The 18,822-nt window shown below is 35.9% G+C and overlaps 1 protein-coding gene across 1 annotated transcript in view; it reads left to right on the top strand.

The window, feature by feature from the left end:
- The first annotated feature begins 2,392 nt into the window (after nt 1-2,392).
- The window catches only part of LOC124965362 (eukaryotic translation initiation factor 3 subunit H-like), a 46,112-nt gene continuing 29,682 nt past the window's right edge, over nt 2,393-18,822 (top strand). The window contains 1 exon segment of the mRNA XM_047526218.1: nt 2,393-2,686. Coding sequence (XP_047382174.1) covers nt 2,393-2,686 — 294 coding nt within the window.

The following is an 18,822-nucleotide window of genomic DNA, read 5'->3' on the forward strand; positions in this document are numbered from 1 at the left end:
TAATGTACTGCTTCCATCTGCAGAGCATTGTTAAAAAGCAAGCAAGAAAGAGGAGAGCAGGCAAAATTGATGAAGGTCAGGGACATAAATAATTCTGAGTGTTATCGCTTTATAGGTTAGGTTTCTAAGTTCACACTCAAGGGGCTGCTTATTTCCTTGTTATTGCTTTGTTTTCACTCAGGCAAGCTCTCATCCAGAGAGGGAGAGGACTCTTTTTTTGTTATGTCAGCTATTGTCAATGTGACAAAATGGAAAAGTTGTCTTTTATGCCTGGTAGAATCAGAATACTGCTTTCTATTCAATGATTTTTTTTAAACTGGCCTCCATGTAAATGCATAAACATCAGCAACATACAGAGCTCCAAATGAAGAATAGGAAAATACACATACCATAGAATTTAATATCTCTCACTCACATTTAGCATGTGATTGACCTGTTCCAAAAAGCAAGAAAAACATTCCCCCTACAGGAACCAAGGGGAAAATTCATCATGATTTTTTGGAATCAGAAGAAAGATTCTTTGACATCAATTACTTATTCTTCCATCCATTTTTAAATTTTCTTATGATAAGTTTAATATTCCCTCAATTCTCAACTCTGGTTTATGTTGTTATTGTTGAAAAATCAGTGTTTTTTATTCCATTTTTTTTCCTTTTTCTTTTTCTTTTTTCTTTTCAGTAACACTGCAATGTCACAATCGGGGACTATATTCCTCAGTTTATTCTAACTTTTAACAAAATGCTTATAAAGAACTTACTGAAGTTTTAAAGTACAATTAAAGTTGTCTTAATTTGGCTTTTGTGTCATTTATATGATTGAATCTGTCGATCCTACAGAGAAGAAGTTGAAATAGTTCAGGTGCTTAAAATGTCATAAAATGTTATGAAATATCACCAATATAAATATAAACACTATTATTACTTAAATGTTTGAGCAATAACATACCCCACTGTATGATTTTAATTGGAGGAAATTTTTTGAGAATTGAATATGATGTGTGAGGAAAAAAATACTGTGAAATGAAATAAATATTTATGAGGAAATCTGATATGAGACATCAGCATTGTCAAGTGACCTTGCTTCTCCTCTTCTCCATCTCTAACACTAAGTACTCCCCTGGAGATCATCTTGAGAGATAACATTGTTCCCTATAATGTAGTGTCTTACCTAAGTTTGCAAACTTATTTGGGGATGCCTATAAGGAAAAATGGAAGCTGAAGGCTATGCTGTCTTTCTCAGAGACAGATAAGGAGTTGTCTCTATTGAAGACCTTAGTAGGTCCTAGGAAGGAGTGGGTTATGACCAACTCCTGGCATGAAGAAGAGACAATCTGTTCACCATCCTGAAGTCATCTACTCTTGTTGTAAGGGTAAGTAAAGGCACATATGTGATGCAGATATTTTTCCCTAGTAAAGTATGGGATAGGTGTCTGTCGATTTATTTATTCATTTAGCAAATATTTACTGAGCACTATTTATGTGATAAGCATATTGAGAATCTGGACAAATAAATAAACACAATTTCTGACATCAAGAAAGTCACAACTCACGAAAGGCATAGGACAAGGGCTTCCAAGAGTGCCTTGCCCATAGCAGACAGTAAGTGCCTGCTCTTAATGTAACCACTGTTTCTCTCCCTGTGACACCATCTCTGGATAGCTCCAAGCTCCAAGAAACTCTACTGGGAGAAGCCACTAATGATTTGTATGAGAACCAAGTGTGGCTGGGCCATTAACCAGGAAAACCTGGTCTTAGGAACTCTCAGTTATCATTACTGATGGAGACTGCCTGAGTCAAGAGGTTATCCTATGTTAGCTCATTGCAAAAATTCAAGTACAATCATAGGATGTGGGAGAAACCTGCCAGAGCCAAATGGCTTCCTTACCTCCATTCCGCACCCTATTTCTTGCAGAAGAAGCTCCTACTGGTCTCTTTTGATCTGTGCCGATATAAATAAAGCAAGTGCAGGCGCCCTCCTTTGTTAGAGCCAGACCCTTATGGATAGCTCAACCAGTCATGCCTCTGCTTTAAAGATAATTCTGTCTTCTGTCATTATTTCTGAAAAATAAATTTCATAGCTTTGATTTTGCAGTTAGTCCATCCCTCCCACAGGAACCCTTTCCCACACCCACGTACAGCGAGTCTCTACCTTCCAAACCAGGCACCCTGAAACAATTGTCCTTGGTGTCGGGAGGGAAAAACAACCTTGGTGCTATTTGGGCAGAAAGGAAGGATATCAAATAATCATCAGGGGTAGAGGCAGGCTTTGTGGAGGAGGTGATGCCCGAGATCATTTTAAAACTTAAGTAGCACATTACTAAAAGGACAAAAATGAGAGAAGAATTTCTGATAGAGGTAATAATTTGAAGAAAAAAAATCTAAATGTTAAAAGTATGGACTACGTGAACAAACCCCAGGTTAATTCCATGTTGCTGAAATTTAAATTTCATGATTCAGGAGCTATGACTGAAAAGCAGTTGTATGGACCTGAAGAGTCCAACAAGAGCAGTGTAAACCAGTTGGCAAAGGACAGATTCTGCATGACCTTTGACAGAAGAACTCGTTCTCAGACAACCAGGAGCCTTGAAGGATTGCCGTGTATTGGCATGTTCTGGGATTTGCATCTTAGAGGTTCTTGGACCTTACAGTTTATTATCCTGAAGATGTTAACAGACGGAGGAGAAATAGTAAACAAGAGGTGGCATTTATTGTTTATAAGGCAAGGCACTCTCATATACTTATGGATCAGATTTTATTTAATCCTCTCCAAACATTTCCAGGTAAATTTCATTACTGATTCTGTTTCATAGATAGGGGAAATAGGGACTCTGAGAAATAAACTGACTTTCCCAAGGTCTTATAATGTGAAAGTGGCTGAGCCAGGATACACACAGAATCTGGATGAAGAATCCAGCAAATTAAATACAAAGCAATTTATAATGTCAAATTGAAGAAAAGCAATTTGAACATCAAGTAAAAATATTTGAATAGGGCAGAAGAAAGAGAAGAGAGATTTGGGGTAATAGGGACTTGAATCAGTGGGACCTGGGAACTAACATCATACTAGGGAGAGAATGTAATGAATGAGTCTAGGCATACTCTTGGATTCCTGGATTGAGTCATTTATTCATTAAATATTAGCAGCTGTGATATGGCAAGTACTATGATAAGTGGTGGGACTATAATATTTATTGAAAGCAGACATAATTTTTGTTCTCAATTTTATAACTCTTTGGAGATTTTTGTTAATTAAATAATCACCCAATTTAATGTAAAATGCTATTGAAGTAATGCAATGCTACGGTTTTTCTTTTTTGAAATTAGAATGTATGGAATTTGAGTTAGTTGTGCAACCAGGAAAGGCTTTATAAAGGAAGTGATAATGGAGCTGAGAGCTGAGGGCCAGATGGGTAGAAGCTAACTCAGAGGCATACCTTATACATGATGATTTATTTTGCAGTCAAAGTGGACGTATATTCAAGAGGGATGATGTGGGGATATTGAGGGACCACAGATATCTATGTACAAGTCCATCCTGGAAAATGGCAAACACCACTTTACCATCTGGAAAATTCATATGGACCAAATTTGAGCACATGTCCAGGCCAGAGAGTGTATACGTGAGGTTTCAGAGAGTATATAGGTGAAATTGCCCAAGCACTGGGTGCCTGGGAGGAAAGATGTAAACAAAGAGCTAGACCAGGATGACATGTAAGCACTATGTAGAGAAGGAGTTTTCTAACAGTTACCAAAAGTGAAAGGACACAAGAGACAAAAGGAAGATCAAACTGGAAGGAGAGTGGAGGGAAAGATCATTGCAATGAGATGTGGCAAGTGTCACAAAAATCAGGGCCAATAAGGTTGGAAAATGAAAAGTTTGGTAACTATGCAGTTACACTGAACTTGGCCTGGACAATTGCAGTGGAGAGGTGACAGAGGAAGTCAGAGTAGGAGACACACTGGTTGCCACAATGAATCTGAGAAGCCTGAGCAGGTCTCTGCAGGGTAAAGCTCCAAATAGCCCTGTGAATACACTGAGAAATGCAGTGACATATGTCTTCTGGAATTCAAGACCCAGGGCTACTCCAGGAGACCCTCAGACAACAGGATACACTCGGATCGACAGCACAGGTTTCCAGCTCTCCTCTCCATTTCCTTATACCTCAGGATGGCTCTCCTAATGGAGTCCGGTTATGGTCCAGGTCTTCCACTCCATGAATTTCTCTTATTCCAAGGACCCAGAGTGCTAAGGGTGACACCAATGATCATTGCTATTTCTAAAGCAACTAACAGAGGAATTAATATTCTTCTGCCAAAAAAAGTCAACCATAAGAAATCAGAATTAGAGAACTGAGAATCAATGACAACTTTGCATGAGAGCAAGAAGATGAATGTTAAAAAGACCATTATGTAAGTCAGTCCCCCAAAGAACTTCAACCCGAGTGACTTGATGTTGATCTGTTCCTATTTTCTGAAGGCTAGAAGATAACGCCTGGGTGGGAGATGTAAAGGATCAGTACAGCATCACCCTTGTCATGGTTTGGATGGCGTTCTTTCCTGACAAGCACCCCAGTATCTCGTGATAAAAAGTTATGTGGTAATGGACACTTTCAAGTTTGTTCCCTTGAAAGTATTGCTAGAGGTGCTTGTTGTTTCTCTCTAGACAGAGTATTCTGAAATTATTATATTTTGTCTTATTCTGTGAACAATTTGAGCTATTTTACAAAATTCATACTCTATATTATTGTAATATAAATAGATGAGAGAATAAGGCCAGGAAGTTAAGGATACACGTAGGTGCATGTGTGTGCATGAGACCGAGAGAGAGAGAGAGAGAGAGAGAGAGAGAGAGAGAGAGAGAGAGAGAGAGAAAGAGAGAGAGAGAGAGAGAGAATTTTGAGATTGATAAACACTTTTGTAAACAGGAGGTATTTGTCCTTGTTTTTATTTAAACACAATCTTCTCTCTGTAAAGTATCACTGTAAAAAAGTATGTCTTTTAATTTGACAAAATGCAAACTTTTATCTCTACTAGCAGAGAAGGTGTAGAGAGTTTCTCTTGAGAAAAGGGAATGGACAAATAAAGATGTCTGATTCCAGACAAAAGAAAATAACTCAGGAAGAGAGCCAGAAGGGGAAGATCCCAAGGAGAGAGATGGAAAGTAATGCCACAAGGCAAACACATAAAAAAGATTTAGTGATCTGACTAATTAAAAATTTAAAAGCTTTATTTGTCAAAAACATCATAAACAACCCAAATGTTCTAAGATAGAGGACAGGTTGAGGAATCTAACTGCATTTTCTGTGTAGGTGGGAATTTGCTGAGCCAAGGGCAGCTTTTAGCTGACAGAGATTAAGAATGCAGTTCAAGGTTACCCACCTCTTAATGGGCAAAGCCAAGATGAGAGCAGGCATGTCTGTGCTCCACCATGGATGCCCCTCACCATATTTTTCTTTCTGTAGATTTACCCTGAATCTGTCTATTTTCTCTCCCACATGCTTTTAAATTATTTTTGCAAAATTGCAGATTGAACCCAGGGCCTCATGCATGCTAGGCAAGTTTTCTACCATGGAACTCCCCTACCAACCCCTATTTTTCTCTCTTTTAAAGTTTTATTGTCTTACTCATTCTGTTTTGTTTAATATTCATATGTTTTTGATTATTCAGGTATTTTCTTGCTATTTATTGTTTATGGGATAAATGAATATTCAAACTGGCTATCTTGGTTACATAATTTTTCTTTTTTTTGGTCCAAAACTGCTTTTATTTTCACCTTAATGATGAGATTTTCTCATAGCACTGTGAAATAGGCATGATTTCTATCCTCATTTGATAAATGAGGAAATCAAGGACTAGCATCTAGAGTTAGAGCACTGATTAGGAAACCAGATCCAAGTAACAGACAGTGAGAGAAGACATCTAAAAGGACCAGATGAAGTGGTAGAGCAGATAATCCACAGTGCTTGGGTCTGATGAGGTAGATAGGAACCTTATGGGTGTTGGTGGTAGCGATCCCTTCTGGGTTGGGTCCTGCTAGCCTCAGGAGCTAGTCTGCCATCTCAGCATCTTTCGATGACTGTTTAATCTGATCCAATCTTCCACAGTTATTTGACATCTAAGTATAGGCTTCTGTAGGTATTGTGAAGCTTGAAGCTTATATACTATATATTTAAGTAAAATATTATTTTAAAAAATCTCATTTATGTAAATTTCACAAAACAGAAGACAATGTTAAGACATTTCTTAGACCCCTCTTAGTAACCTCTACAAATGAGGGGCCATTTAACTAAAGTAGTTTTAGCTTGACAATAACCCTGCTCCTTCCCCTGGGTATTCACATGTTAATAGGAAGTTTAAAGATACAGTAGAAAAAATATCGATTGATAGAGTGATAATTTCATGTATGGCTCAGAACATTATGGACCTCCAGTTCCATCAGAAAGGAAGTCTTGATGTTCACATGAGAACTGATTCCTTCCTACAATATACAGGGTCATTGGTAAAGACCAATGTGTATTTATGAGTTATAGCAGATGTAATCACTAGGTGTTTCATTTCCATCCATCCTAGAAATGGAGAAGTACAGACATATATCTCTATATGCCAAATCTATGTGCATACATATAAATAGGAAATAGACATTTTATCATATATATTTATGAGTATGTAAATGTATTTGTGTTATATATACATATACATACATATATATGCTATATATAATGCATATATATATAAAGTTGAGCAAAGACACCATACACACACACACACACACACACATTGAACAAAGACACCATAAATATATATATACATATATATGTGTGTGTATATATGTGTGTGTGTGTGTGTGTGTGTGTGTGTGTGTATTTCTCAGTCAATTTTCTGCTAAATTATGTTTGAAAGGGAAAACAAATATCTCCTCACTTATCCACATTCCCCCAAATTCATATGTGGTAGCCCTAACTCCCTAACTGCTAATGTGATATTTGGTCAGGGTCTTTGGGAGTGGTTAGATGAGGTCATGAGACTGGAGATTTGAGGATGAAATCAGTACTCTTATGAGAAGAGTCACAGAGACAATTCTCTCTCTTTCCCGTGCTAGCATGTATAAGAAAGTGGCTGTCTACAGACCAGGAAGAGAGCCTTCTCCAGGAATCAAACCCCGTAGGATGATGATCTTGGATCTCCACGTTTCTAGAACTGTGAGCAAATGAATTTCTGTTGTTTAAGCCACCCAGTCTATGGTAGTTTGTTGTAGCAGGATGAAGAATCAAAGATACCCACCATAGAGTTAGATTTTTATAATGAGAAGTGCAAGTTTAATAAACGTACTATGTGACTTATAAATAAATATGCAGTAAAAAATCAATGTACTTTTAGTACTTTAAATTACATACATATTGTGTTGGTCACCTTCCCATTATTATAACAAAATACCTGAGATAATCAACTTAAAAAGAGGAATGGTTTATTTGGCTCACAGTTTTGAGGTGTTAGTGCATGTTGAGTTGGCCCCATTGCTTTTTGGCTATTATGAAAGGAATGTGGCAGAGAAGACCTCAACTCATGGCTCTGGAAAACAAAAAAGAAAGGAAAAAGAAGGACCGTCCCAGTATCCCCTTCTAGAACATGTCTTCAATGACCTAACCTCCTCTCAATAGTCCTCACATCATAAAGATTCCTACCTCCCAAAATAGTGCAATTGGGTTGAGAACCAACTCTTCAAGACATGGGCCTTTGGAGAACATTCAAGATCCAAACTATAGCATATTATCTACACTGCTGAGGTGACTTCAGCTTGGATTTTATGCTCACAATAGTGAAACAACCTTCAGGGTGACTAAGTGTAGACTCTGCTACATTCTGTGGTGACTACAAAGTTAATTTTCTTTTTAAAAATCTATGTTTTGCTGGGCACAGAGTGCAGGCCTGTAATTCCAGTAGCTAGGGAGGCTGAGAGAAGAGGATTACAAGTTTGAGACCATGGTTGAGTGAGCAATATTGAGAAAGAAACACCCAGGATCTTTTACTTTATTTTATTTTTTTCTCCTCATCTGAGGTGCCGGGGATTCGAAAGGCGGCCCTTGCGCATGCTAGGCAAGTGCTCTCTAAAACGAGCTATTTCTCCAGCTCACACCCAGGATCTTATCAGCCTCGTGATTGCAAAATGAGACTAGGTGAAATCACCAAGGGAGACAACACATAAAAAGAGAAGACTGTAAGACTGAGAGCAAAATCATGCACCTGTGCAGAAAGAAGAAATGAGGAATAAGTAGGAAGAGATCAAGAATGACACAAAGTCTCAAGTGATAAAGATTTTCTCCCATTTAACACATGCAGCTCAAATAGAGCATTAATCTCCAGGATACATAAAGAACTCAAAAAACTTAGTACATACACACACAAACACACACACATGAAATAACCTAATTAATAAATGGGCTAAGAAACTGAACAAACACTTCACAGAAGAAGAAATATAATCGATTAACAAATATATGAAAAAATGTTCAACATAATTAGCAATTAGAGAAATGCAAATTAAAACTACTCTAAGATTTCATCTTGCCCCAGTCAAAATGGCAATTATAAAGAATGCAAACAACAATAAATGTTGGTGAGGATGTGGGGAAAAAAGTACACTCATACATTTCTGGTGGGACTGCAAATTGGTGCAACCATTATAGAAAGCAGTATGGAGATTCCTTAGAAAACTTGGAATGGAACCACCATTTGGCCCAGCTATCCCACTCCTTGGCCTATACCCAAAGGACTTAAAATCAGCATATTACAGAGATGCAGCCACCTCAATATTTACAGCAGCTCAACTCACAATAGCTAAACTATGGAACAAATGTACATATCCTTCAAAAGTTGAGTGAATAAAAAAATGTGCTCTCTCTCTCTATCACTCTCACTCTCTCTCTCTCTCTCTCTCTCTATATATATATATATATATATATATATATGGTGGAATATTACTCAGCCTTAAAGAAGAATGAGATGATGGCATTTGTGGGTAAAAGGTTGGAGCTGGAGATTATCATGCTAAGCAAAATAAAACAATCTCCCAAAAACCAAAAGCCAAATGTTTTCTCTGATATGCAAATTTTAATTCACAATGAGGGGGTGGGAGCTAGGGAAGAATAGAGTTACTTTAGATTAGGTAGAAGAGAGTGAGCGGAAGGGAGGGGGCAGGGGACAGGAAGGATAGTAGAATGAAAAAGACATTATTATCCTATGTACATATATAACTGTATGACAGGTGGGATTCTGCATCATGTATAACCAGAAGAATGGGAAATTATACTCCATTATATATGATATATCAAAGAATATTCTACTTTCACATATAACTAATTAAAATACATTTTAAAAATTAAAAAATAATGAATGACACAAAGTCAAGGTGATACAGGGAGTTTCAGAGAAAGGGACTTTAATTCCATCTTGCATGTTACTTTACATATCTGGTGTTTTTCTTTCTTTCTTTTTAAATTAAACTATATTCCTACATTGTTAGGACAGGGATTATTATTTTAAATTTGACAAAGTTTGGCACCATGCTAAAGATATTGTTAAGCATTTAATAATACTTGTTTATGGTTTGATTTTTACAGTATTGAAATGATAATAAAACCATCATAGCTGATACTTATTGAGTCTATAATGAGCAGGTCTATGTACTTTATGTGGATTATTTATTTACTTCCCACAATAACCAAATGATGTGATGTGCATTATTCAAATGTAACAAACCTCTTCTCTAGAAAAGCAAACACTCAGAATTTGTCCCAAAAGGTACATTTAAAAAAATTATAAATACGGATTTCCTAATTTTGAAACTTTAGATTTATGGTTGTTAGTTAAAATCTTATTCATATGAGAAACAGAAAATAAAAAGTGTCAGTGAGGATATCAAGAAATTGAAAGTTGGTGCACTCTTTTTTTTAAAAAAAATTTTAGTTTTAAGTGGACATAATAACTTTATTTATTCATTTGTTTTTGTATGTGGTGCTGAGGAGCAAACCCAGTACCTCACATGTACATGCTGGGAAAAGTGTTCTACCACTGAGCCACCACCCCAGTCCAGTTTGTGCTGTCTTGTTGCTGGTGTGAATGTAAAATGGTAGTCATTGTCTAAAATAACCAGGTAGTTCTCCAAATAATTTAAAATATAATTACTATTATGATCCAACATTCCACTTCTGGGTATGTATACCCCCTAAAATTGAAAACAGAGTCTCTGAGAAATATTTGTACATCCATATTCCTAGCTACATTATTCACAATATATTCCAAAAAGAGGAGACAACTCAAGTGTCCACTGAAGTGTGAGTAAACAAAACATTGTATGTACATTAGCCTTAAAAAATAAGAAAAATTTCTAACTTACAACATGGGTGTACCTTGATGCTATAGTGCTAAGCGAAATAAGCCAGTCACAAATTCGATATTGTATCAGTTCACTTATATGAAGTACCTATTATAGTGAAATCCATAGATAATAAGCACCGTGGACTGTGGCAAGGGCTGAATGAGAGCTGTATATGATGGAAACAGTTCTAGAGGTTGGCTGCAGCACAGTGTGAATGTAATTTATGCTCCTGAACTGTACATTTAAAAATTGTTACATTGGTAAATTCTTTTATGTATATTTTATTTTAAAAAGAGTGAAGAATCCCTGTTAGTTCAGTTATTCCTAAAGCTTAGAGCTGTCCTATCATCACTTTTCCATACACTTTTTGAACAAGTTCGGTGTCCCTATATGCAGAAAACTCTACATAGACTGTGAAGCTTTGACCATGTGTGTGGTACATATATGGATTCTGTTATGCTTTAGATATGAGGTGTCCCCTAAAATTCATGTGTGAGTCAATGCAAGAAAGCTTATATGTGAAAGAACTGGGTTGTGAGAGCCTTCACCCAATCAGTGCATTAATCCTCTGGTAGGGATTAATAGCATGCTAACTGTAGGCAGATAGGATGTGACTGGAGGAGGTGAGTCACTGGGGCATGCCTTTGGGATATATATTTTGTCCCTGGTGAGGGGAGTCTGGCCCTCTGCTTCCAGGTACCATGTCCTGAGCTGTCTTCCTCTACCACACTCTTCTACCATTTTGTTTCACCTTACCTTGGGCCCAGAGCAATGGAGTCATCCATCTGCACACAAAGACCTCTGAAACTGTGAACCCCAAATAAATTATTGCTCCTCCAAAATAGTTCTTGTCAGTCCTTTTAGTCACAACAGTGAAAAAGCAGGTAGAACAGATTCTAAATTGAAAGAATAGAAACAAGACCTAAGCAAAAGATAAAAACGAATATGTACCTATATCCCAGCTACTAAGAATGTACTCAACTCTTCAGAAAGGGAACTTTTTGGAATATTGTAATTTGGGTTTTTGATAAAGAGCCTCTTTTTGACTTGAAATGAAGAACAATTAATTCTACTATAGGCTTCAGTAGTGATGATTATATGGGGACCTGATTATACTTTATAATGATTCCAGATAGAGTAATTTTTAAATGTTTTATTGGATCTATGAAGGGATCATTGTGTGACTTGCATTTAGAACACCTACTCTCCAAAGAATTATCTGTGGTAGGCTATTACAGTTAGGTCAAGTTATGTGTTTGAAATTGATTAATCCCTTTCTTGAGGTGAGTGTCATAACTTATACTGTTTACAATTAATCCCTCCTGTAATCTGAACCTGTATTATTTTTATGTGAAATCACAGAATCCATGCAATATTCATTTCCCATATTATAGACACATAATGGTGGGCAATACTCTTACCATTATCTATGGATTAATTCAAATTTGATAGAATTATCTCTCTCCAGAGATAGATTATGAAAGACTTTTAAAGGAACAGATTTCCATACTAACTTTGAACTTAATCAGCTATTTCATAATTATGCCAGGACTGCTACAAGGAATCCCATGGCTTCTTATTATTCATAGCAGCAAGACAAAATGTATGCAACCTTTCTTCATTTTAGGAGGTGGCAAAAGGTCTCACAGATTACCCTTCACATGCTAATATTTCAGATGTCGATTATTTTGGTGTAGTGGTAAAAAAGAAAGTAACTTCTAAGATTTTTCGGTATTCTTCTCTATTATAAAAATATTTTGTGTAACTAAAATGATTTACTGCAGTCATTGAGTGAGCTTTCTTTCATGGTGTTCACTAAATATGGAACTTACACCACTTGAGATGTAAATGCAAAATAAAGAATTTTCAAACTAAATAAGGGCATTGTTTCATTCCTTCCGATGCAGCTAAGAAACTGGATTTCAAAAATATTTTTGAGGTCACCACTGGTTAGTCTTAACAACTATATGGTACCATTTTTCCTTTTTGTTCTTTTTGATAAATCTTGCTCTTATTTTCTGTTTTCTAATAACATATTCAAAATAATTCTCGTTAAGAATTAAATTCCCATGCACAACATATGTGTAGTCCCAATGTTTTTATCAAAGTACATCAGGCACTGCTACTTGACATAGGTATAATATTTCATTGCATAGACATGTGTGGCTTCAATTAGAAATATTTTCAAATCTTTAAACCTGAGGTGTGCTGCAGTCTGAGTCACCTGAAAAATTCTTATATTGCAACTTAATTGCCTATGTCATAGTATTAAGAAGTGGAGACTTCAGGAGATGATTAAGTTTTGAGACTTCTATCCTCTAAATGGGATTAGTGCCTTTTAAGAGGTTTCATATAACATTTGATTAATTTTGCTCTTCTGTCTTTCTTCCTGTGAGGATGCTGTCAAAAGAAAAAACACCACCAGTACAACAGGATCTCATCAGACATTTCACTTGCCAGTGCCTTATTCTTGGCCTTCCCAGCCTCCATAACTGTAAAAAATAAATTTCTGTTCTTTATAAATTACTCAATCTAAGGTATTTTGTTATAACAGCACAGACTATGACAATGTGGTTACATAATTCATGAAAACATGGGAAGATATTTTGTATTTTCACTAGTGCCTTATAAGATAGTTATGTGATTTTCCTCTCAGCACTCTAAGCTTAGGAAAGTCAAGCATTGTTTTCCCTGTTACACATATATTATAAAAGCTTCATAGTTTATGTTGATGTGCAGCCTGATTTAAGAGCCAGTGTACTAAAGATGCATTTCAATGATTCTACTATGAGAAGGAGAGTATGCGAATATTGCATGTCCAGTGGTAAGTTTTTATGCATTCGTAACTGGCACTGCTAAGTGACCATGCCATTTCTCCTGATTAGCCTTCTACATCCATCTCTAGGAAGTTACTTATGTTGGAACCAAGTTGGACCCAATTTTCCATGTTTGATCTAAAATATTCTCTATCTTTGCACAGTGATTATAATCTGCAAATTCTATTGGACAAATCTGTTCCTTGGGCCACTATAAAGCATTGTCAGATGATGTCATGGCATTTCAATAATCCCATTTGTCAGTTAGTGGAAATAGTTGAAATCAGTGCCTTTTCCCTTTTTCTTGAAAGAATGTCTTTCATGGTTAGTAATTCAGACTCAGAAACATTTTTAAACTTGATAATGTTTCCCTTTCAGACTCTCTACTCAAAAGAGAAGAATGTAAACTGGTGATCAAATGCAGAAACTCTCTTCAGAATGTTAAAATTCCAGTCCTAAGTTCTTCCACTTAGTCTGTGCTATGGTTTGAGCATGTCCTCCAAAGTTCATGTGTTGGGAACTTAATCTGTCATATAGCGATGTTGATAGGTGGGAATTTAATAGGTGATTGGGTCATTCAGAGTTGATATCATTGTCACAGGAGTGACTTAGTTATCAAGGGAGTGGGTTCCTGATTAAAGGATAGGTTTGTCCCCCCTTCACTTACTCTTTCATGCTCTCTTGTTCCTCTGTCTTCCATCATGGATGAGACAGTACAAATTCCCTCACCAAGTGGGCTCCTCAATCTTGGGCTTCCACCCTCCAGAAGTCTGTGTTCTTTTAAAATTTCCCATTCTCAAGTATTTTGTTATGGTAGCACAAGCCAGACTAAGATACCCTGTAACCTTCAGAAAATAAGGAAACTTTCTGTCACCTCACTTTCCCCATCAGTAATAGATCCGTGTGAGTTGTGAGAAATAAATTCATTCCAGTCAATTAATAATTACACTGATGAATGAGAGACCCTCATCAGTTGTCAGTACTTATTGCAATTTGTAGTAGAATTTAGAACTATTCTTTTATAGTGATCTTCTTCAAAGTGATCTTTCCTAGCTGTAGAAACTTCTGAAATTTCTCGTTGATTTTAGATGCAATCTTTTAAGCGTGTTTATCACTGTTTAAATGTATGTGTGCCTACATTTGTAAAAAGATGAACATAATGTGGTTCTAGACTATGTCTGCATTTTATTCATCCATCTGTCCTTTATACATCCGTATATTTAATAAGTATTTAACAAGTATTTAATAAGTATTTAACAAGTGCCTTCCATAGGTCCTGCCCTCGTGAAATAAAGACAAAGAAAGCACAAATCTGCCTTTGGTGGGCTCCCATTCTCTGGAAGGACCAGACAGAGATAGAAAGGAAAGCCTGTGGTTATTGTACAGAGCGCTAAGTACTATGGTGTGACTCAGCCTACAGGACTGCAGGGAGGAGCACAGAACATGAGTTTTGAAGCCTTCAGGGTCAGAGAAGGCATTGCATTTTTCTAGTATCAAATGATTGACTTAAAGGATATTGTTTTCAGTTGACCTCAGCCAAAATATTACCTTAGATGAAACTAGTGCATTTCATAGCCTTTTAGAAAACAATTAGGGCAAAGCTGGCTTCTTTCAAAGCTGGAGACAGAAACTTCCTTTTTCAATCTCATGGCTATTTTACTTTAGGGAGCAGAACACACTGATTATGGCTATTTTGTTGCATCTCTGTCTTGTTTGGAAAAGGGTGTTGGTATATTTTATATAGCAGAGTTGAATAAATCCCAGTACTTACCGCTGTAATTTACTGCATGTGAGGTTGGGCTGTCCCCTGGATCACAAAGGAAATGCACCAGGGAAAAAGTTTCCATTTCACTTTTATATTTAAGAAATAAATCATTCTTTCTGCACAAAAACACATAAAAAGCTATAAAACTTAGTCTAAGCATTAATAATTATTTTTTAACTCCTATAAATCCCAGGTTACTTTATAGTATGGCCATAGGAATTCTTTTTTTTTTTTTAGATCTTTTATTTTTGTCTAGTAAAATGGGTCATTAGTTTATATAGAGTCTTTATAGTTCTGAATTTCAAAAGCCGTGTGTTTTTTATACTGTTAGTTTGCTTGCAAATGCAAAATGTTAAAACACATGTACTCTGATTTTCCTTTTATTTGATGTCTTAGAAGAAATCATTTTATCTCATCATTGGGAATTTATAGGGTACTTACATAAAATTTAAAATAAAGAATGAGTGAAAACACTGCTAATCAGTTGAAAATTGTTTCTGGAATATTCAGCCCTGACTTTTTAAATTTAGTGCCTATATGGACATTGCCAGGGGCACAAACACACCAACTGTGTGGGTTAATGATGATAAATCTTGCCAACTTCAACCCCTTTTGTTGGTTGCATTTTTTAATGCTTTTTCAGAAATGTTCTGGGATCCCTTAAAATAAAAAAGGAACTAAGCAACACATTCACTCCTTTTACTATGAATCAGAACCCATGAAGCCAAAAGTGCTTTGGGAATGTGGTTATTAAAATGTGCGAACATGGTGGCTTGAAGAAGGAGCCATTTTGTCTCTGACAGTTGAAATCTCTTCATTATTTTTGAAGACCACCCAATAAGTTTCCTAAACAAAGCTTTTTCCAAATCCTCTATGACAACAATTCAGACTTGAAACAAAAAGTGGAAGCAAAAGGCAAAGTGCTCCATCTAGAGTACAAAGGAACTAAGTTTTAAAAATTTGGGAGGGATTCCTCCTGAAAAGTCTCCTTCATACAGGAAATGGGGGTAGAAGACCAAACAGTATTTTCATGGCATGCAAACAGAAATTTCTTCTCAACCTCTGTTCTTCTCAGATTCATCAACCTAATCATAACTTTGAGATAATTCAGCCAATTGCCCAAGAGGATTAGAGAAATTATACAGCTTCCCTGAAAGTACTGAAATAGGGGGTGTGTGATCTGTTTCTTAATTATGGTTTAACCCAATATATTTAGAAAATATCCTTTGTTTTCCATTATTCATGTGGCATTAAATGGATTTCAAATACAGAATATAGTAGCATTCCTCCCATAAATGTACCAGTCTCATAGTAAAACATTGGCATTTTGGTAACAATAATATTGGTTTCCCTTCCCTCCCAGGCAATAATCAGAGAATTATCATTTACCACAAAGCTAATGAAGTCTAGTTTTAAAGCTTTGCAATCACATGGAGTGTCAGGGTAGTAACTTTGGGTATTTATGAAATCTTGCTAAATAGAAGTGGGGTTAAAGGGTGAGGTGTAGCTCAGTGATGAAGTGCAGGTGTAGCATACAGGAGACCCTGGGTTCTCTCTGAAACAGCCTCTACCCTGCAAAAAGAAAAACAGTTCAGGATACAATTTGATTGGCTTTTGTGGGATCTCCTTAGGCAGTTTGCATTCTCTTTGTTTGTAATTTAGCCTATGCTAGCTGTTCTAGTGTAAGAGTAGCTTGCAGTAACACCTTTACCTTTTATCCAACAGTACCCTGCAGAAGATGTCTCTGGATCTCTGGATGATAGAGAAATACAAGGTTTACAATGAGCAGAAGCAGAAGTTTGTGAAAAACCTTTTCAAATTGTACAGGTCATATATAAATATGTATAATATACATGTATAATTATGTACATAAATTTTTGTTATATACACATTTGTATCTATGAATATGATATTCATTAGTTGTATCTTCTTCAATAAAAATACTAAAAATTCACATTGAAGTTACCAAAAAACAAGTCTGAAACTGAAATAAACTTCTAAATGATCAATAATAAAAACTAAATATCTATTACTCATATTAAAGGAAAAAGCAAATTAAATCTACTACAAAATTATTTTTATGAAGTGATAATCAAAAGGCATGTATCAAAAAAAGTATAAAATAAAAATATAGAGGTATATCAGGTCATTAATGAACAAAGTGTTTTTTTGTATAGGCTCATAAATATATTTTGTTGTGCTTTTTTGCTAACCCTAAATAAAATTTAATTTGTATCTAATTTTCTATTCTTTTTCTTAAAGAAATCATACAAGCTATCTTCCTTTGTCGATAAATTTTACAGGGTTTGGAAATGGCTGAAATATCCATGCTTTTAGCTTATTCCCTCTTTCCTTTATTTTTTACTGGAGCTCATTTTTATCCATTTCACTCTGTAACATATTCTATCAAAGAACTAGACCTCACACTCCCCCAAAATCATTCTGGGTAGTTTTGCTAATAAATATAGGCAAAAAAGGGAAATCATGAAGACAGCAGCCTTTTTCTAATCTCACTTTCTTCAAATTTCCTCCTCTCAATGAGAACAGGACCATGATTTCTTTCATCTAATTGTGGTTCAGGATTTGGGGAAGACCATTTCTAGTAGGACAAAAGTATCTCTGACAATCAGAGAAACTGAAAACAGTGTAACACTGAAAGCAAGAAGATTCCTAAACCTTGAGTTTTTGTTGTCTGGAGTCAGTCATTATAAGTTGGTGAGGAACTATAGTATAATCTAGACTTTTGAAATTTTATTGCTAATCTCTATTGTGATAGGTTGTAAAAGATTTTTAAAACATATGAAGTTATATTCAATGAACAGGAAAAATATCAATGGACTGAATTTTATCTTGTATAGAAAAAAATGAATTATTTAGGAAATACTTAATTAGAAAAAAGAAAACTGGTTAACATTTTCTACCAACTAAACCCCTTCTATAAGCTTTAATTCCTTTCTGTCCAAAACCTGGGAACCCTGTTCCACTTGGAATCCTAGAAGGGCACAGTGAGGGCCATGTTTCATCAACATAAATAATTAACTGGAGGAGGATATGCAATATTCATAGCTGGAAATTATTAAAGTCGATTGCAATGAGAGAAAATATCTCAAAATTGAAGAAAAATAAATCATTTAACTGACAGCTTATGGCATTTCCTTTATTTATTTATATAATTAATTTTTTTTGAAAAATGCTTTTTCCTTTTGGGACAGTGATAAATGGTGGGTGTGCTAGGTTGTACCATAATTGGATGATATTTGAGGTATGGGATTCAGAGGTTCGAATGCTTTCTGGCAGGAGGTGGGTGTCAAGGGTAGGGAGAAGTGGGAGTCTGTGTTTTGCCTTTCCATTTCAATAATAAGGAAACTGTTATTTTGGGAGTAGAAGCGATTGTTGAAGTTAGTGTCACCACCTGCAAATGATTTATGTTATTTGATGGTTTCAATTTTGTGGGAAGGGATTACGGTGATGGGTTCTAGAAAACCTATTGAATAAATAAATATTTCTTAGCAGATGTTGTTTTCTCACCCCAAACAAATGCAAGGCATAGAGCTTAGAGGTTGCCTGCAGTGGTATTAATTAATGTCATGATGCTTTGTCTGCACGTGTCAATAAGGTGATAAACAACTACTATTTACAGGATGCAAAGTGGCTGGAAATGGGTCAAAAGAACAATACTTCTGTGGGATCATTTCTCTTGTCAGACGCTCCACTGCTATTCCCAGATGTTCTTGTTTGTAGGAGGGAAAAAGGGGGAAATTTTTTTTCCTGCCTCTTAGAACCTGATAGGTAGGAGACCCTGAGAGCTGTAGTCCTTCAGAAAGCAAAAGATGGATTGCTTTTATGTCCAAGAGCCTCATTAGGATT

Source organism: Sciurus carolinensis, chromosome 15 (assembly GCF_902686445.1).
Source record: "Sciurus carolinensis chromosome 15, mSciCar1.2, whole genome shotgun sequence".
Lineage (NCBI taxonomy): Eukaryota > Metazoa > Chordata > Mammalia > Rodentia > Sciuridae > Sciurus > Sciurus carolinensis.